This window comes from Peromyscus californicus, unplaced genomic scaffold, assembly GCF_007827085.1.
Source record: "Peromyscus californicus insignis strain IS unplaced genomic scaffold, ASM782708v3 Scaffold_15__1_contigs__length_86483966, whole genome shotgun sequence".
Taxonomy (NCBI): Eukaryota; Metazoa; Chordata; class Mammalia; order Rodentia; family Cricetidae; genus Peromyscus; species Peromyscus californicus.
In genome coordinates, this window is record NW_026294447.1 from 38,851,372 (window position 1) to 38,879,029 (window position 27,658).

A 27,658-nucleotide genomic window follows, 5' to 3' on the forward strand; every position below is an offset into this window, starting at 1 on the left:
ACTGGATGATTAATCATTGCAAGTTTAGCTATTGGATGTTATAGTCCCTTTACTTCTGTTCTAGGTGGCTTCATTAAGTAAACCTTCTCTTTGTGAACACTGCATCTCCTTTGCCCATCCCAAAGTCTCCTGGAGTCAGTTTGCAAAACAATGGCTCGAACTCTGTCCCTCTACCTAGGGTGTTTTTTGGGAAAGCCTTGCCAGATTGACAGGTCAGAGGATTCAATAAACCAGGGCTGGGATGTATAGGTAAAAATCCCAATGTCCCTAGCTCTCAAATTAATCTAACACATGTCCCATCCAGTCTTGTAGAGGCTCTTGGGTGGGATCAGGTCTTCATTGTCCACAGCAGGAGTCTGGTTCTGAATTGTTTTCCCCCTTCCAGGCTCAAAGTTTCATCCTTACCCTACTTCATGGAATCACCTCCTAACCACGCTACCTGATCTTGAATCTGGTCTCCTTGAGGAAAACAGTAAGTTAGAGATTTTAAAGGAAGACTATGCATACAAAATCAGGCTCCATTATTTATAGGTTTTGACTTTAAGGAAGTGGTTTATCATTGTGTATCTTCAACTTCCTCATCCCCAGGGAAGATGGTTGATGAAAGCTGCATCAGGCTTTTGTGACAATTAACTGAAACAATAGATGCCAAATGCTTCTGGCTATTTCAATTTTCAGTAAATGCTAACATTCATTTTACCATCATAGATGTCAGTCCCTCGCATCTTCTGGAAGGAGATGGTATGAATAGCCATAGAGAGAAAACAGGACTTAAGAATTCTGTCAGCATTGTTGTACCCATTTACATTCTTTCAGCTTGAAAGTCATCAGCTTCCTACTGACCTACAAGTTACAGACCTGTGTCCATAGAGGAGACATACAGACATTAAGAAAGGACTGAACTATTGTGCAGTCCCTCTATACCTATGATGGAGTGATGCAGGAAGTGAGAGAGAACATGAAGTGGAAGTGAGATGGGTTGAGGTGAGAATTCATGCTCTGGGCATGCTAAGGTGATGAGTAGATGCTTTTCTAGAGCTCTGTTCATATGTTGAAAAATTCAGTTTGTAGTGCTTCTGCCTAGACGTACTATGGTGTATTCGAAAGCAAGAATCTAACAGACACTAATGGAGAGCCTATTTTGACCCACCCCTCTCATTTGCGTGTCCAAGATTAAGATAACTTGGAAAACCAAATCTGCTCTCAAGTCTGGTAGAAGAGTGTAAACAGATGAATTATAGCCCAAAGGGTACTTGCATATCAGAATGAGCAGAGGGCTTCTTTAACTGAAGTTCACAGGAAGGGAGTTTTTATTAATACAGATATTTAATCTGCAATAGAAGTAGCATGGTAGATGAGGATTCTGAAGTACAAAGAAGCCATATAAGCTAATCAAGGCATGCAGCCACTAAGTGGAGGAGCCAGCACCAAAGTCACATTTTCTTTCTCTAAGACTCTTTTCATCATGCTGGGCTGTATTGGTGTCAGCAAGAAAGACACGGAGGACCATACTCTAGGACACTCATTCTCAACTTTCCTAATGCTGTGACCTTTTAATACAGTTCCTCATGCTGTGGTGACCCCCAACCATAAAACTATTTCATTGCTACTTCATGATTGTAACTTTGCTACTGCTATGAATCGTAATGATATCTGATATTTAGGATATCTGATATGCTACTCCTGTGAAAGGGTCCTTTGACCCCCAAAGGGGTTGCCACACACAGGTTGAGAACCACCGCTCTAGGGTAACCTATCAGCTGGTTGCAAGAAGCCTTAGTGGTTCTCTTTGTATAGAGCCACAGAGATCAAGGGCATGTAAAAGTGTTTTGTTTATGTTGGTTACCACAAAGACAATGAAAAACTTGGATAATTTGTACATGTGTAATTTGAATACAAAGAGGAAAAAAGGAAGAGGCATCTGAATGACTTTGTAAAAAGAGAAATAGTCAAGTATTTCTCTAGGAAAGATCAAGGATGTGAGATGATGAATTATCATCAGGAATTGGGTATGTGGAGTTTCTACTCTCACTTCCTGATTGAGTCCTATTTTGAAACTGGCTTTATTTTTTTAAGTATTTTTTTTACTATAATGCATAAAAAGTCAACCCTTGTATTATCAGGCTATTTGGGTATAAAACTAATGAGATTTCCATTCAGACAAGTCAAGGCCCAGGGCTACTTCATTTCCTGAGTGAGGTGGTTGGTAAGAGGCATGATGGAAGGACTCAATAGCACTTGGATGTCTGTGAAACACTAACTTCATAAATAATGGCTTCTCCCTTTACAGGATCACAAAAGAAATGAGAAAAGTTAAAAGTACGTTTAATTTACACGCAGTAGGTATAGGGTGACATTGTGATGTTAAGAAAATGGATAGGGTTGATCAGAGATAGTAAGGACTAGAAATCAGCCTTTATTGGGGTTTTGCTGAGGGTTTCTTTGGCATAAAGGCTAATAGTTCCATTTCACTGACAGAAAGAGACCCCAAGAATCAGCTATGTCATGGTATGAGAGTTACCTGAAGGGCCGGAAGTGAAACTAGAGTCCACTTTCATTGCTGATTCTTGGAAAACATCCTTACACTCTGGATATACTATCTTGGGGAAAATATCACAGAGGAATTAGTACTGAGTTACACTTCCAAGATGGGCAGAAATGTAGCGTTGCTCCTCAGTGGTGAGGGCACAAAGAAACACTGATGTCCAAGAGCAATATCTTGGAACCAGAAAGGATGTGGCATCAGAGAAGTGGACAAGGGTGATGATGCAAAGAAGAGATGTAGACATGTTTGTGGGGTGTAGCCAAGAAGCTTGCACACAGCAAATTGAGTGTGTTTGAGGGAGGAGGTAGGCAGGCCCAAAGCATGGGCCGTTAATGTTTGACTGAGGGACTGTCTTTTCCCAGTCCTTTCCAGTCCTTTTGTTTTGTATTACTTTCAGATTTATAATTGTTATTCTTGACAGTATCTTGAAACTATTGCAGGGGGAAGTTCTATGAATTGACTAAAAATCAGCATGTATGTGTGTTAGAGTACTTGAAGGTGGTGGGTTGTATAGGTGTATTCCATATGGACTCAACATCTTGCTGGGAATCTGAAAGAAATGCGAACAGTTTGAATTCTCTCCCTCTCTTGTGGTGTGATGATGCTCAGTGAGTACCTTTACTGCAGCAGGTGTCACTTTGTGCTGAAATGACCCAGCCACTGTCCTGTCTCCATCATAAGGCTGGGGGCTTCCTGTCAGTGCTAGCTCTTCCATGCTTTCCATTCTGACACTTAAACGAGAACGGGATTTGCCTCTTGAGCTCAACAAATATTTAATTGAATGAAAGCGTGAAAAAATAAATGGAAGATTCTTCCTTTATAGTTATTGTTGTAGTTTATGAAATATGTAAATACAACTGAACATAATGAAGCAACTTGAAAAGTCTCTATAAATTTTCTGTAATAGAGTATGCCAAAAAGATACAACAATTTCCTTATTTGACTCTATGGCCAATGGACCTTTAGGCATTTGAGGGATATCTAATTTCTAGGAAGTGATGTCTTAAGTATTCGGGGTGGTTGCCTGCTATTTTGATAGCTACGGATTATCTCTGTTCAGATGATAATGTATTTGTTGAAACATGCTGAAGCTGATGTGGTTCTATAATTTAGTTATTTTGTATATTTTCTTTGAGCCTACTTTAGCTAGAGCGTCAGAGTCAAGTGTTATTTGAGAACAGAACACAAGAGGGCACCAGAGAATAAGGAAGGAAAAAAAACCCGAAAGTCCCCAATAACAAAACCCTGAACTTTGGAATGCAGACTTCCTTCCCTAAGTTTGCCATCACTCTGGACCCTATGCCCCTTGTCTAATTTCTTAAATGTCACGAGGCATTTGGGGATTTAGACAGGTTTCCATACTCTGCAGTACTTTAACCTCAGGCAGATACAGATGCCTGACCACAGAGGAAAGGTATGAAGACAATCCAGAGGAGACTTTGAGCACATGGAACTTTAAAACCTTTGGAGATCACACATCTGTCCCCTTTCTTTCAGAAGAAAGAAAAAGATAGACTCTGCTACTGAGCAGATTCAGAAATGCCTGCTGCTCCAACTTGCCTGCTAATACCTTACTCTCAACTCCTCAGCACATAGTAGGTCTCCCTAGTGTCCCACACCCAAGGGTATTGTGGAGGAAGAGCACAGCAGTGAGCTCAGTCCTTAATGTTTCCGTGTCCCCCCCTGGGCCTAGCAGATGGTGCAGGCACAGGATGAGTCCGTCTCTGTGGCTTTGAGGCAGCAGTGTGTATTAATTTCTGTAGCTGAATTAAGTTTAGAATTTGAAAAACTTCAAGCATGACTGACTTCCCTGCTATGAAATAGGTCTTGGCTTATGTCACTGGGAAGGTATGACAATGTGTAAGTGACTATGATCAATGAATAACTCAGTTCTCAGTTAAGGGGCTTTAAGGGTGTATTTAGTGTATCTGTAGCCATAATCTGTTCCACTTAGCTCTGTAATCCTGTGTATGCATTTCCACTTGTCTGCTAGTCATTTCTGTGATTACATTCTGCCCCAATTCAAATTCAAAATATTTCAATAGTTCTCACTAAGCTTTTTCCCCCTAAACTTGGCTACTATTTTTTTTTTTGTTTGTTTGTTTCATTCAGAATAAGTAGCTGAGGACAGGCCACCAGCTGCCCCAGGAGAACTCGGAAGAACGAGTCATAGAGTGACATAAATTTGTTTTTCCCACAGGGGGAGAGAATAATAGATATATCACTCATCTTGATTGGGATATGATTTCATATTCCATGCTTATCAAAGGGTATTCTTTAACTATATGCAGCAGCTTATCATGTTATGCTAGTTATTGTTCAGTTTTAAGGCATCTATTATTGGGGTTGGGGAGATGGCTTAGTGAGTAAGTCCTGGGTTCTAATCCTTAACACTTATGAACAGTCTGGGCATATCTGTGTGCATGTCTATAGAATAGCTAGGGCTTGCTCACACATCTGCCAGCCTAGCTCCAGCTTCAGTGAGAGACCCTGCCTGTCTCAAGGGAATAAGGTAAGGAGTGATGGAGCTGGACTCCTCTGAATTCTGCTCATGCATTTAGAGCTCTGTGCACCTAAGCAGACATGTACACATACCCCAAACATATACATATACTACATGTACCTTCACACACACACACACACACACACACACACACACACACACACACACACACACCCCTTTTAGAAAGCACACATTGTCAGCAACATTCTAAGAATTTCATAGCTCAGCCTCAGCCTCCAGAGTCACTTGAATCTTGATAGTACCGTAGTACCATCTTGAAGTAATTTCCCAGAGTCTGGCCTTTTTCACTTGCATTGCCAGCCCTCAGATTTTGGCCACATCATCTAAGAATTTCTGCATCTTCCATCTCTCATCAGAAATGCTAATAGACTGGACTTGGTCATTTTCAGGGCACCTTTCTAATTTCTAACATTCGCATGAACCCCATTCTACAGGGCACTTTCTCATGTGTTTTGGAATCCCCCCAGTTACACAGGCAGAAAGCTCTGGCATGCCATTTAACATTCTGTTCTTACAGAATGGGGGTCATGTGTCGATATGCTTTTCTCCTGTATCATCCCTCTTTGAAACAACTGGAGCACATCTGGGAAAATACTCTTTTTTTTTTTTAAGCAGAAAAACAGTACTGCTGGATGTTCATGTTTGAGCAATTTCCCTTTATAACTGCACATCTTATGTGCTGTTGCCCCAAATAGCCATTCCCCTTTTCAAACTCTCACAATAACAGGATATTTGTCATTAGGTTGAAAATTAATTTAAAATATTCAAAAGAAACTGAACTAGAAATCACTGTCTCATGAGAGTATGGTAGACCCCTGAAAGAGACACTGTTGCCTGGAAATTCTCTACCTCTTAGGTCATATAACGATGTCAGCTTCACACAGTGACTTAAAGGTTAAATTCACTGTCACAAAAGTTTCATAAGCTGCTTAAGGTTTCTTGAAACTCATGGTCCAACAAGATTCCCTGGAGAGGAGAATTTGAGGGACTTATTCTAAAGCCAGATTGCTTAAAATCCAAGTGACCCAGTGTCTAGCCTTACTTATACCTAGGGATGTTTCTATTAAGTTTCTCAAAGGAATGTGTCTTTAAAATTGATAGAAGCCAGAAAATGAAGAATTAGAGGGAGAAAAGTATCTTTTAGACAAGCAATCATTCCAGATAGGCTGGTGGAGTAGCCACAGTTTCAGTTGGTGACGACTCAGTTTTCAACCTACATGATCTCGTACATAGCAACAACAAGAAGATGGGTCTGTGCTAGATGCTGTCCCTACACTGTGCCATTCACCCCTCACCATATTCCTGATAAAAAGCAGTCATTAGTGTTACTAGTTTGCATCTTTGCAGAGGCTGAGTCTGAGAGATATTTAGGCATTCACCCAAGGTCACACTATTCAGCTAGTAATTACTGGAACTGGCATTTGGAGCTAAATGTAGCTAGCTTAAAATTCTGTGTCTTTCTAAAACCCAGATGGCTCACTACTATCATGAGGCATTTGAATTCTCTTTGCTCTATTTTCTCTCTGGAATGTTTCTACTGTTCTGGTTTCAGTTTCTTTCTTTTTTTTTTTCTAAGGCGCCCCCTGCTGGCCTGCAGCAGCACTTAGGGAACCCGGTTGTAATCCTAGACTCTCTCTTCAAGGCCTCCCAACTCCACTATGTACCTGCAAGGGTGAATAAGTCGAGGTGGATATGCAGAAATCTCAGCCTTTCTTACTTGATCTTAGAATTGGTTCCCCCCGCCGCCCCAGGTAGACTTTGCTTTGTAGTTGAGTTTATTTTGATTTAACAACAAAAGATTTAATTTCTTGGGGGCATTTTTTCCTGTGTGTGCTGTAGCTTCTGGATCGTATTGAAAGCTCTAGGAAAGGTATGCTGCCTACCTTTGACTAGACAAGGCATCGGAGAATTGTCTCTGTGTCTTTAACCTCACTTCTCAGCCTTGTAGGATTTACAGTTGAAGAGTTGGGTATTCATACCTGTATCATTCATACCAGCGGCCACATATATGAATGTGGCCCCATACAGGACTATGCAATATATTTACTTACAATATTTTGAGGGGTTTTATGCCTTTTTCTTGTTTTTACTCTACTGGGTAGTTCTTGAGTTTGAATGTTGCAGATGACAGGGTGATGCTTCAATGGCAGGGTTGCACATATCTGGAGCAGAGTGTTTTGTTTTGTTCTAAGGCAATAATTAGATCGAGTCCATCCCTGTTCACGGTGACATGTAGGAAATCACCTTGATATTCCAAGTACACCCAGTCCGGTTTCTCCAGAATTCATGTAACTAAATAGTTTATAGACCAAATGAAGACGATAATCATATGGTTATTATGTCATGGTGTCAAAAACCAGGAACTAACACCGAGATGTTGCAAAGTGAAAATTTAATAATGGCCATGCCATATTTTCCTATATAGTAAGAGAATGAATACAGACCGGATTAAAGGTAGAGTAGTCTCTTTATACCAAGCAAGCAAATAATTAAAAGTGGAAATTTGCAGTTATTTTTATGATCATAGGAAAGGTACATGTTAGGGGTTTATGGTCAGACAGTTAACTACCATGAAACGTCTTATGGTCAGTCAATTCTGAGAACAATGGAAAAATTTACAATGTATTATTCACAAGATCATTGAGGAAGAAACAGTGAAAAAAGTTGACCTCTAGTTAAGGACATGATCAAAGTCTAATATTGTTTATCTAAAAAGAAAATGGAGTCAGCTGTCCTTTAACAATGACAAGAACCACATAAACCATATAACCATCTAAAGCTCAGAGAAAAAAGCAAGAAAATGAGAAGATAAGAAACAGATAAACACTTTTAGGATAGTATGGTGTGGATATAAAGCATACACCATCTGAATCTTGGTTACATAGTATTTCTATGTCTCAGTTCATGCTCTGCCCAAACATCCTTCCCTGATATTGAGAGAAGGGTTTACAAGAACTAGAATGAGGTTAAGAGACCACTGGAAGAAATCTGGGGCCACCACTTCATTTCCCAATAAAGCAACGGGGTCAAGTATATCTGCCAGTAGCAATGGCTTGCTAGTAAACATGATCACCGAACGTAAGTTTTGTTAGCATATCTCAAGCAAGGTGGGTAGGAACTAGAATTAAGACCAGAATGAGTACCATTATTGGGTTCATCATTTAGGAATGACAGCTGTCAATTACACATTGAACTTCGTAAGTGTTGAGGGTTTATTTGGTGCTTCTGCTCATTCTTATGGGCAAGTAACTTCCTGTTTGTTCTACTCCCTTTTTATCTTTGTTCAACACAGATGCTGCTTTGTGTTCTCTGTGTTTAACATGTCTTAATGTTACTGTTTGCTCTCTAATCTTTATACCTGATAGGAGTTTTACACTCATACTGTTTGTTTTGTTGTTTGCCATACCAACATTAAAGCCTAAAGAATACAACCAACACTCATTATAGCTTGTTAAGGTATTTTGCAAACTCCTGATGGTGTAGAGGATAAAATAAAGTTTTTAGCACAGCATGGAGGTCCAAATCATATTCCTGGCTACTCCTTTAGATTCATCACCTGCCATGAAAATGTCCCCTTTCCTCATCATCTAAAATAACACACTATTCCTTGGACTTGTCCAACCCTCTTCACCTCTGCATTCAGGGATTCTTCTTCATCTCTTGACTATCTAGCTCCCTGCTCATCCTTTGTGGAGTATTCTCTAAGAATTCTCATTTGAACATCACTGTACTCCTAATCCCACTCCGAAATCAAAAGTTAGGCATATATGCAATACATGTGCACACATACATGTACACACACTCTTTCTCCCTTTCTTTGTGTTCCTAAAGTACACTTTGAAGACTACATAGTAATAATAGAGCACTTAGAGGGGCACATTACTGTTGTAAATGGTTGTCTTCTTTGTTAGACTTCAAGTAACTTTGATCCTGGGAGTCATTATGCCTTCTTTCATCCCAAGCTGGTAGCCCAAATCTAGTGTCACAAATGAGCAATAGGTACTTAATGAGTTATCAAGTTAATGAATATTTGGTAACAAATACATAATAGGTAATGTGAAAACATTGGATGGATGTTTGTTCTTATCAAAAGGGGGTACTTTGTACTAATCCTTAAATTCAGTTCTTAACAGGTATTTCTTTACCCTCATTTCTCCTAATAAGTCTACCCCTCCAACTGACCACTTGCTCCTGCTTTTAATTTTTTTGTCAAGTAGATGTTCTTTGCCAATTAATAGTAACACATGGTACAAATATTTTAGGTGTTTACTGTACACCATGCCAGGTGTCCAGATTTGTTCTCTGATACTAAGAGCAATGGATGAGATTACAATCACCCTGATGTGATAGGATTGTGCTTCCATAAAAGGCGTGTAGCCTCAAATGGCTATTTTAATATGATGTGTACATATAACCATTTTGAATACATAGCCATTTTTTCTCCCAGTTTGTTTTAGAGAATGTGGGATAGTTCACAATTTGAATTTCAATTCTGATGCCTGTTAGCTGCCTTTTAAATAGGTTTCATTTGAATGTACTTTGAACAATCATCTTTTCAACATGCTAGACCAGAAACATAAAAATCAGTACATTTTGAAGCCTCATGGTCTTTGAAACCCATTTCACTTCATAATTTGTGGGGAAATAGTCTGCTTATTGAGACCAGAATGGCCTGTCTTGAATCTTAGTAGGTGATAAGACACTGAGGTCTTAGACAGGCATGAGTCACCACAACAGGACACACAAATTTATTTTCTCCAAATGTGAAATAACCACTGTTTTCATTTCAAACATTTCTGCCCCCAATTCTTCTACTCAAAATGGTCATCTTCTTCCTCACCAACTAGCTTGTTACCAACTTACAATATTCTAAATTCCTGCTCTTGATTAATTTTTTCCCCCTTATTATTTTTGTGAGCCTTATCTCTTAACTCTTCCTGCCTTTACACCAAACCTGTGCTCCTGGCCAAGGGATCTCCAGTGAGTAATAGACAGCTGGAAAAATCTCTAGTACCCCTCAAGAAATAGAACTAACAAATTCACTAAGGTTAGTGAATTAATTTTCTTCAGTGTAGAATTCAGAACCAAAAAAATTCTTTCACATATAACTAGAATGGGGAAATAGTTGTAGTCACATAAAACAATAAAAAACAAAAATGAATATAGTGTTGTAAGTGCATAATCTTATATATAATGCTTGATGTGAGAGAAGATTTTAAGATAAAAGCAGTGTCTAGCCAGGCAGCGGTGGCGCACGCCTTTAATCCCAGCACTCAGGAGGCAGAGGCAGGCGGATCTCTGTGAGTTTGAGGCCAGCCTGGTCTACAGAGCAAGATCCAGGACAGGCACCAAAACTACACAGAGAAACCCTGTCTCAAGAAAAACAAAACAAAACAAAAAACAAAGAAAACCCCCAAAAACCAAAAACCAAAAAACCAAAACAACAACAACAAAATGATGTCCAAGAAATAACAACGATGTTGAGATATGAGAGATAAAGGTTAGCAAAGAGAAAACCAAAAATCAAATTATAGTTGAGGTCCCTTGATGGAAGTTTCAAGAAGCACATGAAGGAAATGAGAACAGTCAGTAGTAGAACTTCAAGGAACACCAAACTAACATGCAGAAGAAAAGGAAGGTGTTGGGGAGATCCAAGTTCCAAATGTGGAAAGCCCATGAGACAGTTTCAGCAGGAAAGATGGGGGTGACTGGTGAAGTCTGGTGGTGATAGAAAACATCAGAAGATATCCGTGAATTTGGGGATTTATATAGCTTTAGGAAATCATAGAAGGTAACTAGCTAGTGAAAGGTACCAAGAGAGGATGAAGGAGGGTAGAAGGGCACTCCAGAGCAGACAGTGAGTTGGAGGGATCTGAGAGGATGTGCTCTGTAGTGTGGACCACATGGAAGTGCCAGAGTGAATGGAGAGAGGAAGTAAGTAGAAGAGGCAGCTTCCAGAGGGCTGCTGTGAGTGGGTGGGGTTTGGGAATGGCTAAAGGGAATAGGGAACAGATGGACCTAAAAGCAGAGGAAGGAGAAGATGTTTATTAAAATGAGACTCTGGAGAATGGAGAAAGGGATGTGAAGGGCGAGTTTAAGCAAGTTGGTCTTGGCCAGAGTACTAAAGTCTCACTCTCATTTTCACATAGCACCGATGATCGAACTTGGGGTTCTGCCACTCAGCTCCATACCTAGTCCTGGGGGTCTTTTACTATGGTAATGGCAAGAAAGTTTTGGGTTAACGGTTATGGGTGCAATAAGGGATTTCATTCATTCATGTAATAAGAATCCCGAGTGCAAGGATGCACGGAGAGAAATTTTGTCCCAACCTAGAGAGTACCTTGATTCTAGTTGGAGAGATACCTGCGTGAGGAGACAGTTTACAACACTAGGGGATAGACAACCAGGGGTCAAGGGCAAGAGAATGGAAGAGAATAGTGAAAAGAAAATGCAAGAGCTTCCTTGTCAGTGAAAGATTGGGTTGGGAGGAAGTGTAGCTACTATCGTGAAACAAATATTTTCTAATGAAGTGGAGCCTGCTAGAATGCAGGAGCCCATCTGTTAAAACCACAGGAAGCAGTTTATAGAGCAAAGAGCACTGGTTGGGGAGTAAGACCTTAGCTTCTATTTACATGGTTATTGGTAAGTTCTTTCATAAGGTTCAGGACCCTTGCAATCTCAATTCAATAAACTGAAGAATTTGTTTATTTACTTGTTCTCCAGTTTCCCAAAATATGGTCAGAGAATCACCTACATAGAGGGTTGCACAGTGTCGCCTAAACTTCACCTTCATCCATAGGATATGCCCTTATTTAGAAGTGATGTAATCAGGTGAGACAAGCTCATCTGAATTAGACTTAGTTTCTAAATGGAATGACAGTTGACCATCAAAGAGAAGGCCATATGGGGAAAGAGGTAGAGATTAAGGTTATGTACCTACAACCCAAGGGACACTGAGGGTTGATAGCACCCACCAAACACAGAAATTGTCAAAGAAAGGTTCTACAACATTCATGACCCTATGATTTCAGATTTCTTCTCTCCAGACCTGGGGGAAAATACATCTGTTTTGCCATAGTCATTGACTGTGTGTGTTATTCTGCCATAATAATCTAAGAAAACTTTTACAACCTGTGTCACAAATACCTGGATCTTGGTAAAATGTCATTCAAAGAACTCTGATCTCCTGAGTCAGCCACCCTGAGCCTGGAGCCCTAGAATCAGATTTTCTAAATTATCTACTCATGCTTGTTATGAAATTTTAAATGTGAGAACCCACTGGCCATGGAGACTCCTTAAGATGTCTGAAAAACATGAAATCTAGTTGGCAGGACTATTCCAACCCTACAGAAGATGCTGCATGAGAGAAGTGTGACACTTGTCCTTCTATATAGGTCACAGAGGGCATTTTTACAGTGACGAAATGAGAATGTTATTTCTAAAATACTTGTTTCTACACATTCTATGTATTGTGTGTTCTGGAAGTAATATAAAGGTAAAGACCCCAAGAGTTCTGTTTTTTCAGTAGAGAGATTTCTTTCTGAACAATTTGACAAATAATAAGATTTTTTTTTCTAATCTGTTTCTCCTCTATAATTTTCTCTGCAGGTTTCTTTTTTTCTCATCTTATTTCAGTTTCTTTTTTCCCTCTACCTTATTCAACTTCTACCCACCAAGAGATTAAGGTTATATGTGTTGTATGTATTGATTTCTTAGTTTCATAATCTTGGTCCTGTAGCTCATGCACAAACTTTTTCATTCTGAGGTTTAATTTTATGCTTTAAAAAAAATGTCTTTGGTGATTCTCTAGTTTGACAGGGGCTCAATAGCATAGGAGTTATGGGCAAAATAGATCTAGTCTACTCAAGTTCAAATCTAAACATGTAAATTAATAATCCTTGTATATCTTTGGGAAATTGCCTTATTTCCATAATATGGGTATTTAGCTGGATTTGTGTAACAGTCAGCATGACTTGGTTCTGCTACAGTGAGAAATATGTCTATACAAACTTATACAAGCTTAAAAGTGTAGAGTGTTATGTCACACCACTACCACCATTAACATCTGTCAGTTTTGTTATGGTGCTTTCTTTTTTTCTAGACTCTGGGAAGTAGTCCCAGTCTGTCACAGCTTAAATTTGTGGCAAAAGGAAAATAGCTAATGGTAGCTCTTAAACTTTCCAAGTGGTCCAAGTCATTTTCCTTTCCTTAGCTGTGTGAAACAAATCACACAGCATGTCTGAAATAATGAGACGAGAAATGTAATCCCTTAGAAAGGATGGATCTTCCAGAAAAGGGCTGATAGGAAGGGATAGCAAATGTTAGGAAAACGGTACAATCAACCATACCAACCTTATGGGATTGATGCAAGTAATAAGTTAATGTTTGCAAAGAACTCAGAAATGTGTTTGGAGGCCAGTGCCCTGTAAGAAAATGTGAGTATTACCCAAGAATGGTGCTATTAAGATTTGAGAATAGGTGATGGAAAAATGGCTCAGTGTTTAAGAGAATTGACTGCTCTTCTAGAGGACTCAGTTTGCTTCTGAGAACCCACATGGAGGCTACCAACCTACTATAACTCCAGTTACAGGGAATCTGGTGACCTCTTCTGACCTCTGTTGGCATCAAGCATGCAAGTGGTACATAGTCACACATGCAAACAAAAATTTATAAATATTAAAAAGAGTTGAGAATAATAGGATACTTAGGTCTTGGTCAATGTTTTACAGGTTCTATGCAAACCTGTGTAAGAAATCTGAGGGGAAATGGAGAGTTGATAACTCAGGATTTTAGGTTGACTAAGAGCCCAGCCACAGCTCTGTACTTGTTAAATCTGAATGTTTACTTCCTTTGCTGCCTCCCCAGCGGATTGTGAGATCCTTGAAGATTGTGGCATCCTTTTCATCATTCTACTTGGTACTAGCCCACATTGCCCATATGGTTAATTCCTGAAATTTTCTCCTGTGAGACTGGATTGCATAAAAGGTCTTGCATATGTACTTGCACATATACTATGTCTCTGATCTATCCCCACCTGCCTTCCTGAATTTATTATTTAACTCATCTTCCTTTTTCATCCTGGGTTGAAAAATGTGATTTTACCCTCTTTGGGAGCAGGCATTTTTCTTCTGCTTGGTGTCCCATCTTATTCAGGAATCTACAGCTCATAGATAAAGCAGTTACAGTTCAAAGGTTAACTACATGCTTTACAAAGACTGTTGCACAAAAGACAGAGAGCACATGGACAATAGTGGTATTTCCAAGGTAGTTGTGGGTGTGCCTTGCCTATGGCCACAGGGCTGCACTGAGATCTTACCTAGACAGAGGCAACATTTGAATTAAAATAGTCTTAATTGGTTTTATTGATGCTTTGCTTTTAATTTTTCCTTCATGTGCTTGCTTTGTGAGTTTAATTTTAGAAGATGTGAAAAAGTGATATTTCTACTCAGGTAGGGAGCTAAAATTTCTGATATTTCCAATCCTGTATAGATCTTACTTCAGATAAGGGAAAGACCATCACTTTAGTGAGCTAGGACCTGAATGGGATAACAATACTGTCAACTCACAACCCCCAATATCCCCTTGCACAAGTCAAATTTTAAGAAGTTAGGAGGGTATACCTAGATGATAACATTATTTATCATGTGGCTATTTCTTGTGTTCTCAGTGGGTAATCTGCTAATGTCATCAAGCTCATGAGTCGATAGACTTTTTAATAATCCCCAAAAGATAGGTTACAATTTCTTCTTCTCCCCTTAACTTAGATTTAGTAGTTTCTGTCTTGGAAAGGAGAGTCTACAAACATGACAAGGTGTCTGGAAATCCCAGATCCACTGAACTCTGTCTTGGAATGGTTTTAAAACCCAACAACTATATCTTTACAATAAGAATAAAGTCCCTCATTCAGAAAATACTAGATCTGTACAAACCGATGGAACTTGAAGGTTCTCAGGGTACTGAGCTCAGAGCTGCAACTCTCATTCCTGGGTGGAATTTCTGCATATAACAGACTCAAGCTACTTAAGAAAGACTATGCTCATGTTTTCAAAAGACCTCTATGATTCACATGGGATTTATGGGATCACCTTTGAGATGCATACTATTCCCTTTTAAGTTCATGAGTTGGTTGGCTTTTGCCATTTACAACTATAGTATTTACACTGTGTAAATAGCACTGTTTTCTGAGGGCTTCATGGACTCAAGACTTCTATGTGTTTGATAGCTTCGTAGACAGCTAATACATGAGTTTATAGGGAGAATTCCACCTGTGGAGTCAGAAACTTCATACTATTCATTTAATTTAATATTTTAATGGATTTATGGCTTTGGGCAAGTCAACCTATCTGAATTACATTAGAGGCAATAGATGCTACTTATCCCATTACATGATAACATTTGAGTTACTGAATAGCAAATGATTGAGTGCTACATGACTTGTGCTGATTTGAATTATCTTGAGAGCAGAATCTGAGACAAACAACTAGATAGTATCAGAGATGTATTAATAGTTTGGAGTAAACTTCAAGATCTGGAGAGAAGGACTAGAGAGAGTTGGTTACCACCATGACATTTGTGCTACATTTGCCTATTTTTTAATCAATATCCCAAAATTATAGTTTCCATTTCATATTGAGCAGTTAGTGGTGTGAGAATAAACATCTATAGGAGTACCTGTTGGAAAGATCACCGTTGGTGGCGTTGCCCAGGTGTGGAGCTGGGGAGATTCCAATGAATTACTTCCAGGCTTGTCTGCGTAGAACATAGGAAGATGGGGTATTCATCTATTAGCTCCATCTACCTATTAGTGTTTGATGATCTTCTTTTGTGTACTGTTGCCCTGCTCTTCCTTTTTGGTTGTAACAAAGACACTCTGAAGGTCCACAGGATGATTCTCCTTGTGGTGAGGGACCATTGGACTATATGTAGTTCTTCATAGCTGTCACCTGCTGCTGTGGCTGAAATCTGAGGCTAGCTAAGGGGGTATGATTTCAGGAACCAAAAGGATCTCCTGCAAATGCTCACAAATATGGTCATATTTTAAACCCCCACCTTCATTACTAGAAGATCCACTAACTTCTTTTGGTTTTACTAATGAGTTATATGTGCTATGTCTGCAGCTTTCATCTGAAAATATTTTAGTATAATATTTTTACTAATTCTGTTGTGATTTTCATATGGGTACACAATGTATTTTGATCATATTCACCTTTGCTTCTCATAGATATACTCCCTGTCTCTCACCCTGTCAAATTTGGTGACCTTTTAAAATTCTTTTATAACCCACTGACTCTAATTTGTGTTGGCCACTTACTCATGGGTGTGGATACATCCACTGGAGCATGGTTGAGCTGCCAGAGACCATACTCTTAAAGAAAAGTGGCTCTCCATCCCTCAGCAGCCATCAACTACCTGTCAATCGCTCCTCAGAGATTGGGGCTTCTGAGGCCTTTCCTGCTTTAAGCTTGAATGTTGACTGGATTGATCTTGTGGAGGCAAACATCTCTTCTATGAGTTCAGTAGGACAGTGGACCTGTGAGGTCCAGAATATATTGTTTAATCCTTCCCAATTTCGAGCTTTTTTGATCCTTCTCGCCCTTCTTCCATGATGGTCCCTGAGCCTTGAGGGACAAAGGTGTGATATATCATCGCTTTTGTGGCTAAGTACTCTGCAGACACTTCTTCTCTGTTCTTTAGGCAGTTGTGAGTTTCTGTATGAACCACTCTCCACTGCACAAAGAAACTTCTCTACTGAGGACTGACTAACAGTTGTACTAATCTGTGGGTTTCGAGATAGATATATCTCTAAATAATAGGACAGTTTCATACAATGTCCATTTAGCAGGAAAATAGTAGCAGGTTTACTCCTGGGACCCCTGGGCTTCCAAAGCATGGGTTCTTGAACAGATTTACAGTATCAGACATACATTTCTTCCTGTAGAATAGGCCTGGCAGCCCATCAGAAAGCAGTTGGTTACCCCTACAGCATTTGTGCCACTGTTTCCTACTCTTCATTAACACTCTGAAAATGTATTTTCTGTTTCTTATTTATTTTTATTTATTATTTATTTGCAATACAATATTCTCTCATTTCCTCAATATCTCTACCCAGTCTTGATTGACTCCTCCCAGACTGGTTAGCTCCTAGTATAAACATGGAGAATCTGTGGGAACAAGTGTAGCACAATGAGGAGATTTTGAAGACAGGTAGACTCAGGTTTTATCTGCTGTGTGACCTGGACAGGTTATAGAGTTTATTTTCTCATCTATTTTCAAGGTTCATTTTTTTCTACCTTATACTATGTTATTTATTCTATTCATATCTCACATATGTATACACTATATGTTAATCCTATCTACCCCTCACTGCTAGCCTCTAATTTTGCACACACTCATCTCTCTCCCAATTTCATTTCTTTTAATAACCTAGAATCCAATTATTGCCACTTGTGTGTACATTGATGTGAAGCCATCTATTGGGCATGGGCCACGTGCCCAGAGAAAAGTGACCCTCTATTCTCCAGCAGCCATCCAATTCTAGTATCTCCTTAGCTAGGGGTGGAGCTTCAGATGCCCTCCTCTGTCCATGATTGATTGTTTTTATTTTGTTTTTTTCCTACAAGAGTCCTCTAACTGGATATGTACCACAGGCACAGAAAACGTGATATAGTCAAACTGTACACACCCTAATGGAATTTCAACTGGCTTGATCTTGTATAATTAACCACAACTGCTTTGAAGTGATGTGGCAACAGCCAAGTCTTGTTTAGAAGACATTTCGTAGAACACTTTTCCCATCCTCCAGTGTGTAACACCTTTTAGGTTCAAGGTTAGATGCTTAGTTGTTGAGATTATAAAGGCAACAAAATCTTATTCCAAAGACCTAAAGTAGATACAAAACAAACAATCAAAAAATCCAACCTGTAATAGAAGAGACACTGTAATAATCCAAAGTTAAAGTAGAACTGAATTACTGGGGAGAAAAACACTCTTAGCTAAGAGAGTTTAATAAAACTGAGGAGGACTGGGTAAAGAATAGAAAAGTTATAAAAAATAACCGAGGGTGAGTATTGTAAGATATATTTTTGCCTTTTTTTTTCTTTTTGGTTTTTCAAGACAGGGTTTCTCAGTGTAGTTTTGGTGCCTGTCCTGGATCTTGCTCTGTAGACCAGGCTGGCCTCAAACTCACAGAGATCTGCCTGGCTCTGCCTCCCAATTGCTGGTATAAAAGGCATGTGCCACCACTGCCCAGCCATTTTTGCCTCTTTTAATTCACATTTAAAACAAAATTTGTGTCTAGGGAGATGGCTTAGTGGTCAAAGTGCTTGCCGTGTGATTGTGATAACTTCAGTTCAAATATCTAGAATCCAAGGCAGTGTTTTAGTGCACATCTGTGAACTTAGCATTTCTACAGTGAGATGGGAGGTGCAGATAAGGAAAGTCCTAAAGTTTGTGGGCCAACTGGTCTGTCTTCCACAGTGGTGACTAGAGACCTTGTTTTAACCAATGTGGAAGATGAGGATCAATACCCAAGGTTATCAACTCACTTCTACATATCTTCCACAGTGCATAAATGTTCACATTCCTAGACATTCAAACACACATCATGTCACACACATACATGCACACACAAAGACAAAAAGTAATGATTTCCTAGATGTTTCCATTCATACTTGTTTACATTTTCTCATTTTGGCATTTAAGATAAAGAAGTCTCCTGATGAGGAAATAAACTTCAATTGAAAGCTTATTAGAAGGTGGAAAGGGGAAAGGTTTTAGGAAACATCCTGATTATAATAATTCAAGTCTATGACTTTATTTGCCAAAAAGAAGATCCCATGGTCAGACCCTAGAACACTGTAACATCTTAAATCATTAAAATTATCCAGAATCTATGAATCATATCGGGGCAACGGTGGGAAACATTCTAGTGAACTTGAAGATTTTTAAATAAACAAGAGTAGAAATAATGTTTTCCAAGGTGTCTTCTTCCTATCTTTGAGCAAATTGCTTTATCCCTTGAAAAGTGGCTTCATGGGGAGAGATTATCACGAGGAACCTTGAACCTATTGTTCCTCAGCTCACCACTGCTGTTCATGCTGCAGATTTATGGCTTATGTTAGATGTTTTGCAGTAAACTTGGAACAAAATTCCTTCTCCTCTTTTGGGGAGCCATTTATTTCTTTGGAAATCTATCTCCCTAGGTTCGCTCCATTTCAAAGTGGAGAAGCTCTGTGCTCTAAGTTGAGACCTATGAGTTCATTTTACCCCGTGGTCAGGTCACAATGTACAAATCCTGCCGAGTAAGGTACAGTGTTTGCTTTGTTCCTCTTAGTGGCAAGAAGTAATGGGCTAGAGTCCTAACTGAAATCATGTAGGAAATAAAAGGAGGAAGAGATGAGCAGGAAGGAGGGAAGGAAGAGAGAAGTGAGCTCTCAGTAGTCTAACAATCTTACAATATTGATAGACAGTAGTAGCCTAAGGTACAAGCTAAAGCTATACAAAAGTCAGGCAATCAGTGAACTGACTAGACCCACTGTGGGAACGTGGAGTTAGTAGGTGTGAGCTAATGCACCTGCATTTCCATGGGTTTGGGATATTTGAACCACGATTCTCACAAGCTTCTGTTAGGTCAAATGTGCCTCACTTTTCTAGGAAACTTTCCTTTTCTAGCTGAGCTTGTATCTACTCAGATTCTCAGAGTTAAGTCAAGGAGTAACAATGATTTCTATGTTGCCTCCTTATCCTTCTTCTCCCATTCCTAACCTACTTTCTAAATCAGTTTCCTGGTCTTGTTGAACCTGCTTTGGAAATGCGCAACAAATCTCATGACTTCTATTCCAACTAATGTCCTTAGTCTAAGTCACTTTCACCTCCTGCCTTTAACAACTTCCTAAAAGATTCCCTTCTGTGTGTTACTGGCCTCTGGTCCATTGGATCCAATTGCAGCCAGAATAATTGTTAAAATTTAAATTAGGACATAGCTCACTGATTAAGAATACTTTCTGTGCAAACATGAGGACTCAAGTTCAAATCCCCAAACCCCGAATAAGAAACCAATATGCTATAGGACAGCTATTCTCAACCTGTGGACCACAAACCCTTTGGGTAGCAAACAATATTTTCACAGGGGTTACTTTAGACCATCTACATGTCACATATTTATATTACAATTTGTAACAGTAGCAAAATTACACTTGTGAAGTAGTAATGAAAATAATTTTATGGTTGGGAGTTGCCACAACATGAGGAACTGTATTAAGGGGTTGCTGCATTAGGAAGAACCACTAATATAGGGTGTCACTGTCCCTAGAAATTTTGCCTCCATGGGCCATGGGAGTTCTCAAAGTGTGATAAGAAAAGGTGGAGGTGCACACCTTTAATCCCAGCACTGGGGAGGCGGAGGCAGGTGGATCTCTTTGAGTTCGAGGCCAGCCTGATCTACAGAGTGAGATCCAGGAAAGGCACAAAGCTACACAGAGAAACCTTGTCATGAAAAACACACACACACACACACACACACACACACACAACAAACAAAAAAGAAAAGGTTGAATGGTAAATGTTATGGAAGTCACTGAGATGTAAGTATGGCAGTTGCGAAGCACTGATGTTGCTTCTCAGATGTGTGGAGAAGCAAATGATGGAGAAATGGAGAGATGATGCTTTCTATGATGGCCACTCCAACGCTAGGTCAGACGTTAAAACTGTACTGTTTGATAGTAAAAGTGCTCATGTTACAAAATCTTACATACTTTTAGGCTCTTTATCCTGAACATGAATGTCTTGGGATTTTTGTATGAGGTCTTTATATCTTAACATTTATTTATAGTCACTGTTTTACAAGTCAGAAACCCCAACTCTAGAGACCTCTAAGGTGGAATGCTTTGAAAGGTTTCTCAGCATTAAACTGATTATCAGAGCTCAGTTCCTTCACCTACATCTTAACATTTTTTAAGAATACTATTATTGGGCACTGCTATTTGCCAATATGTTCATTTTTGTTTGTTTGTTTTTGTCTGCCATGTGTGGATTTTTCAATACCTTACTCATTATTTTTCTTGAAGAAAAACAAGCATCATGTTTGTAACTAATAAAAAAAAAAACAAAAGCCAGGCTTGTAACTCCATCCAGCATTGTGTGTGAGGAGTCAGGAGTGGCCTGGCCCTACAGATAGCACAGAGGTCACCGAGACTATTGTGAAGTACATGTGACATCTCCCGTAAGGCTGGGTACTATTGACTGAGAAACAATGTTCAAGATAAAGGTCTAGGGAGAAAGAATCTTGGATAAACAATAGTCTGAGGGATTTGAGTGTAGCCTAGTTCTATCGATAGCACAGGTCACTAGGCTACTAACTATATCCATTCTTAGCCTTCTGTGCAGAAAATAGGTTATACATACCTTCCTTTAAGAGACAATCCTGCCTATCTAACATTCTTGGTCTCTCTAGTGATTATCTGTGAGCACAAGGACCCCATGCCCTCTAAACTTAAAGACCTCAGCTCTCTCAAGACTTAGGTCATAGTCCTTAATTTGTGGCACTTCAGGTTTCCTTGCCTGTAACTAGACAGCAAGCCTCGTGAAGCATCTTTTCCATTTTCCTTATCTTATCCTCAGTATCGCATTGGTTGCATGGCCTCACTGTTCCTCATTAACCTTGTTAAACTTTGTAGTAGACAGTCCCCTAATACACTGTCACAGGTGAGTAGGCATGTACCATTAGCCCAGGAAGTACTGAGGTTGATGGACAGCCCCTAAAAGAGAATGGACAGTCTGTTGCTGAACATGTTACTTGTGCTGGGCTCCCTGGAAAGTTAGAGAATCTGGTTCTCTAACATGGTGCATGTGCTCAGGCTGTACAGTTGGATTATTTGCCTTCTTGACACCTCACTGAGAGACTCCCCATAGAAGATTTACTCTGAGATCACTGTGTCTTCTGTATCTGTTATGGGCAGTTACTCAGCTACCCGTGAAGCTTGAGGATTTTGGTGAAAATGAAGTAATATAGTCCAGCTGTTTTGCTACAGTAGTTTTATATAATCTGGTTTACAATTGTTTTCCTAGGAGAATGCATGCTTTAGAAATGAGTTTGTGGAAATCTGCTACGTTTATACTTACAAAGGCGAACCAGACACTGCCTCAACCTTTTTTTGGATTTTCTAGGCAGAAAATAAAAATGCTTCCCTGTCCCTATTCTCCTCCTTAAATTCCTTTGTTTGTCTTTGCTTTACTCCTAAATAATCTGTTTTCTCTGGGAAGGATGGGCAATAGAAACTTTGTGTTGCTCTGGGCTCAGTAGAATACTTGTCACAGCTAGATGCTGACAGAATAAAGGTAAGTGTTTTCTTGATCAATGTCTTTGTTTTGCTTTTATCTAATGCAATGATTTGCACATCCATTTGCCATACCATATAGATATAGAATCATATAGACCTTTTTAAGAGAGACATTTTTATGTTTTTAGCGTATTGTAAGGCTTTCTTTTAGACTCATGTGGAACATGGCTCCTAGGGAAACCAAGGTATCATTTTCTCTTTTACACAAATTCAAGTGAAGAAAAGTCATGCTGGCCACCCCTTTCCTCCCTGACACAATCAAATGTCCCTGAACGTTCCCCTCCACTTTTGGAAACAGCCCTTTGTGGCCGATGGAAGGAATTTCTACTGCCTGCATATGAGCAAAACCAACAGGTTTAGCTTAATTTGGAGATGTCATGAGTATTGGGGGTAACCTGTAGTTTTCATGGCTATATTGTTCTGCAAAATTATACAATGTAGTCTGTTTTCTAAAAAGCCTAACTAGATTAAAAATGATGAAACTAAAGTTCACCGTGGGCGGGTCTGCCAAGAGAGGGGAGACTTTTCTGATATCTGAGTGTCATCTTCCTCCAAGGATCCAGCAGTGATTTTTATTCTAATGTTTTGTTTTGATTTTATTATTAGTGCTTAAAGGTCTGGCGCTTCTCTTGGGTTACTATGGGGGTTCAAGAAAAGAGTCTGTCTGGTGTTTTTCAGCTGCTATTTCTTGTTCTCTGTTGTCCACTCATCAGAAAGTGAGTCCATGTTCCATGAGGCAAAGCCTTCTCTCAAAGAGACCATGCCTAGTGAGATGGTAGCAGGGCCAGAGGGCATTCTGTTGGTACCACTCCAAACAGTCATCATAGGCTCTTTGTCCTTCAGTAATGAAGAATTCGACTCTCTACTCTTACAAACTTCTATAGGTCAGAACTCTTTCTCCCTGTTTTTTTTTTTTTTTTTTTTTTTTTTTTTGTCTTCATCATAAGTATCATGATCTGGGACAGTCAGCTGATGAGAGTCGATTGGGTTCTTCTGCTTAGCTGCAGCACTCATATCTGAACAGCCTTAGGAGAATCATAGGATTTCTTGAGATCAATATTTCTTGGATACACCGTGAAAGAAGGGAAACACGTCAACACATATATCCAATGTGTATCCAACTTCGGATCATAATCATCTTAGTTTTTTGCAGAGACAACAATGTCAGAACACGTATGGATCTGAGGTTGTTAGTTCTTGGTAGTTTCCTTTTGAATCAAACTTAAACAATGTCTTTTTCCTTCTTCCTTCTGGGGGCACCCTCTATCTACAAGAAAGAACTCAACTGTCATTGTCTGACTGATGCTGCTTCACTGGCTTTTTAACCGATTCTGTCCAATTTGGGGGGTGGGGTGGGAATCCTCCCTGGGTTCGATCTTTCAGCTTTGCAAGCCTAAGTTTGTGTGTTTTAACTTTTGTCTTATGTTAGTATCAATTTGTATTACTTACCAACTGAGTCTCCTTTGTGAGCTTCAGGTTAACTTGACACCCCCTCTCACTTTGCCGAAATTTGCAGTGGGATTTAAAAATCACTTTCTACTAGCATGGTGCCTTGACCTTTTGGCTTAAGATAAATGCCATTGACACTTCACTTCCAGAAGATGAGTTTTACAAAAGCTCACTGAAGTTTGTCAGGGTGCTACATGAAAGTGAATATTGGATAAGATTCCATGTCATTTTAATGAAACTAATGTGCATCTCCCCCCCTCCATTCTTAGAGTACTGAGAATTAGTGGTGTTGGAAATAGCAGGACATGAAAAGTTCCATTAATCTTTCCACAATTTTGATTATAGGGCATCACATTCTAATGCTTTAAAGTTGAATGGACAGTTAAACATTTGTGTTTGAATCTGGCCACCATGCATGTTTGCTGAATACCTTAAATGCCGTACCTGTAAAATGCTGGCTTCATTGAAAACACTTTGGGCCAAAACAAAGCTTCTTTTACATTTCTGTAGCTAGCATGAGGCTTAGGTAGCATTGTCCCAGACTGACTGCGTTTGCGCTTGTCATTCTCTCTTTTATCTTGTCCCTAATCATAAAAATTAAGTAATGCGAAAAAAATTACCTAAAGAACAGATGTTCCCTTAGAGGAGAGGTTTTAAATAGCCCGTATCTGTAACAGTTCTGCCTCCGTAGCCGCTATTCTCCAATTTCGTCTTTGCTTTGCTCTCTTTTAGCAAAGCATTTGTATGTAGAATAAAGAGGATGAAAACATAAAACACAAAGGCAGATTTGTTTGTTTTAAGAACTTCTGCTCTTCTTCTAAAAAGCACCAGCATGGTACGGTCCATTTGCTCCCAATGCCCTCTTAGTGAGGGGTCTGCAAGGGGACTATGCATCCATCTGAGGCTTGAGTTGAAGGAGATAATGAATGGGTCTGTCTAGTGAGTTGAAATGTAGGGGGAGATTCCATGTTAGTGGGTGAATTGAGGATAACATCAAGAGGCAATTATGAGATTAAATAACAGTTGTTTGTTAGCAAATTCTTCTTCTAAGATTCATACACCGTTTCATGCCATAGGTGCGGGATTTGAGATTCACTGGATCCAACCTGGGTTTTGTCACTGAATGTTCAAGATTCTTATTCATTTGAGTTGCATGATGAATGGTGGATACATACCAAAAAAAATATGTTTGTGGTTCAATTAAAATAAAATTCTTCACTCTAGCGCCTTTATTTTTCAAGGGAAAAAGAAATCCCAAACTTTAACTACCTCTGGTAACTCTTACAGCCAGCCAAACTGGAAATATTAATTGCTCAATATTTAAAAGGTACAACTTAGAATTATCTAGAGATTTCTACCTAGCTGATTTTACTATTTTCTTTCCAAAATAGAGTATCATAGCTTGTTCTCTTACATATTTTCGTACATTTCAAGTCCTTTTAAGCATAAAGCTGTCCATATGTTGACTGATTCATTCAGCAATCATCAGCTTCTGTATGGATGAGCTCTATGCCTTAGAAGGAGAAGCTTGGACTATGGCCACAGCTTCTCTGACATCTTTGTCTTCCAGTTTCCATATTAGGTCAATGATCACACACATTCTGAAGTTAATTTCTTTTCTCTTGCTAAAGGGAGCGTTTTAATGCCTTGTGTTTCCCTGTCTTGCAGTCTTTTGCTGTTAAACACCACAATTCCTTGCTTCCCAGGCCCTTCAGAGGCTTAACTTGAATTTCATCTTGACTGTCTTTAACATAGGTTCTCTTGAGACAACTTAATTTGTTCCTTTACCTAGTGGTACTATACGTGAAGCACTGTTTTGAGCTGTACATGTTCAATTTTGAAATTTATGTTATTTCCTGCTTTGGATCTTTTGGGTTTTTTTGTTTGTTTGGTTGGTTGGCTTTGCTTTTTTTGGAGGATGATGAACAATGAGAAAAGCCTGGGTCCTCTCATGTTACCCCAGGGGTATTAATTACAGTGTTTAAACCTAGACATAATTTCTATTGTGTTGCTTACTTTTACAATTGTTATGGTTGCTAAATTCTAATAAACTGTGGGTTAGTGGAAATGGCAAGTTAAAGCAGTAGAACTTGAAGAGTTATTTCTCACATGCTTGGTAAATATTTTGTAAAAGCCACACTTTTGTACTATGCTTAAAGAAGCAAGTGACTAATAAAAATAAAATTTCAGATATCCAAGACTTAGCAAAACAAATGCCAGCTGATTAGAGATTGCTGTAAATCTTATTAAGTGTTTTTAGTATTTTAAGACCTCATAACTCTGCATGAAGGAGATATTTAGTTCCTTCATTATGGACGAATGTCCTTCATGTTTCAATGGAGATGTCTGCTTTTGGAGATTGATACAGAGGATTCTATAGGAATAGTGAATGTAGGATCCATGGCTCTCCTGGGTCATGTGCACCAGTGTGGCTTTGACAAACTTAATGCCCTGAGCAGTACTTTGAGAACTGGTTCTAACTTTTGACACTTACCACCATTCTTAGGCAAAGGACCTGAGACCCTGTATGCAGGGCAGAAGCTCAATGACAATGAGTGGCACACTGTCCGGGTAGTGCGGAGAGGAAAGAGCCTTAAGTTGACAGTGGATGATGACGTGGCCGAGGGTAAGTGTGGCTATGATGTCTGCTTTCACTGTCTTGTCTGCCATTTCCCCTTTGGAAAGTTTCTGTTTATTTAATGAAAGCTACACATCCTGTTCTCTATGGACAAGCACAGGCAGGGCTAAGAATCCCCTTCTTCTGTATTTCACAATCCTTTTTCTTCAACTTGTAGTATACAGCTAGCCCACTATTCCAGTATCATTTCTTATCAGGCTTTCTCTTTGGTGTAGAGTTTATCCAGAGAACAGGCATAGAGCTATATAGACCCCTCTGTTACTAATAATCAAAAAATGCCTGATCAGTCACCCTCCATGTGTCTGTTCTCTCCACTAGCTAACAAATAACTCTTTAATAGAAGGAAGTAGGGAGTCCAAAATTATAGGAGGTCACAGAGAATGTAATAAATACTAGAAGAGTGTGTGGTAGAAGGTGCTGGACCTGTTTATTTTAATTATCTTTTCATTTATTCGATTATTATTCACTAAGTACCTACTGTATGTCAAGCATTGTTGTGGGAAGAACTGGGCATGTAGTGATGCTCAAATAAGCAAATCCTCTGCAGATTTGTGTTTAGGAAGGCAATGTGTAAATGCATGCATCCATATGTATGTAAATGAACACTGAGAGTCCCACGCCATGTGCAAGCGCTTCCTGCTGACATGCTATATGTCAGTAACATTCTAGAATAACAGAAGATAAAAGGTGCCCAAAAATTACCCACTTTCCATTATTGAACCAACTGAGTAGATTAGAAGGACCTCTGATATTTGAAAATGTTAAGAATATGTCTTGAGATTCTGACGTAGGTGGGTAGGATTATAATTGTCCATCAGATGAGAAAGCAATGAATTGGGGTGGGAAAATGGACAGTGGCTAGTGAAGGTGGACTCGCTCTAGGACTCTGATGGATAGTCGTAATTAATCAGGCAGCGATCCCGAGTCAGTCGCCAGCCTAGTATCCAAGCACATGGTATGCTGAAGTCACTCCATGGTAGAGTGACTTGGGACTCTGCTGTCATCTGATCTAGCCTCAACGCTAATTCCCTGCAGGATGTTTGAGAAGCCGCTCACTGTCCCTGACTCTTGTCTAATACAGTCTGCCACCTCAGCTGCTGCCACTGGTGCCTTCTGTGAAGAGTAAGAGAGTTGGGACAGTCAGAAGCCTTGGGTTTAATATAATC

The 27,658-nt window shown here is 39.4% G+C and overlaps 1 protein-coding gene across 28 annotated transcripts in view; it reads left to right on the forward strand.

Moving 5' to 3' along the window:
• Nucleotides 1–27,658, forward strand: part of Nrxn3 (neurexin 3) — a 1,637,399-nt gene that overhangs the window by 758,836 nt on the left and 850,905 nt on the right. For all 28 annotated transcript variants that reach the window (XM_052738656.1, XM_052738661.1, XM_052738645.1 and 25 more), the window contains one exon: nucleotides 26,361–26,480. In XM_052738656.1, the coding sequence (XP_052594616.1) occupies nucleotides 26,361–26,480 (120 nt within the window). The remainder of the gene's footprint in view (nucleotides 1–26,360; nucleotides 26,481–27,658) is intronic.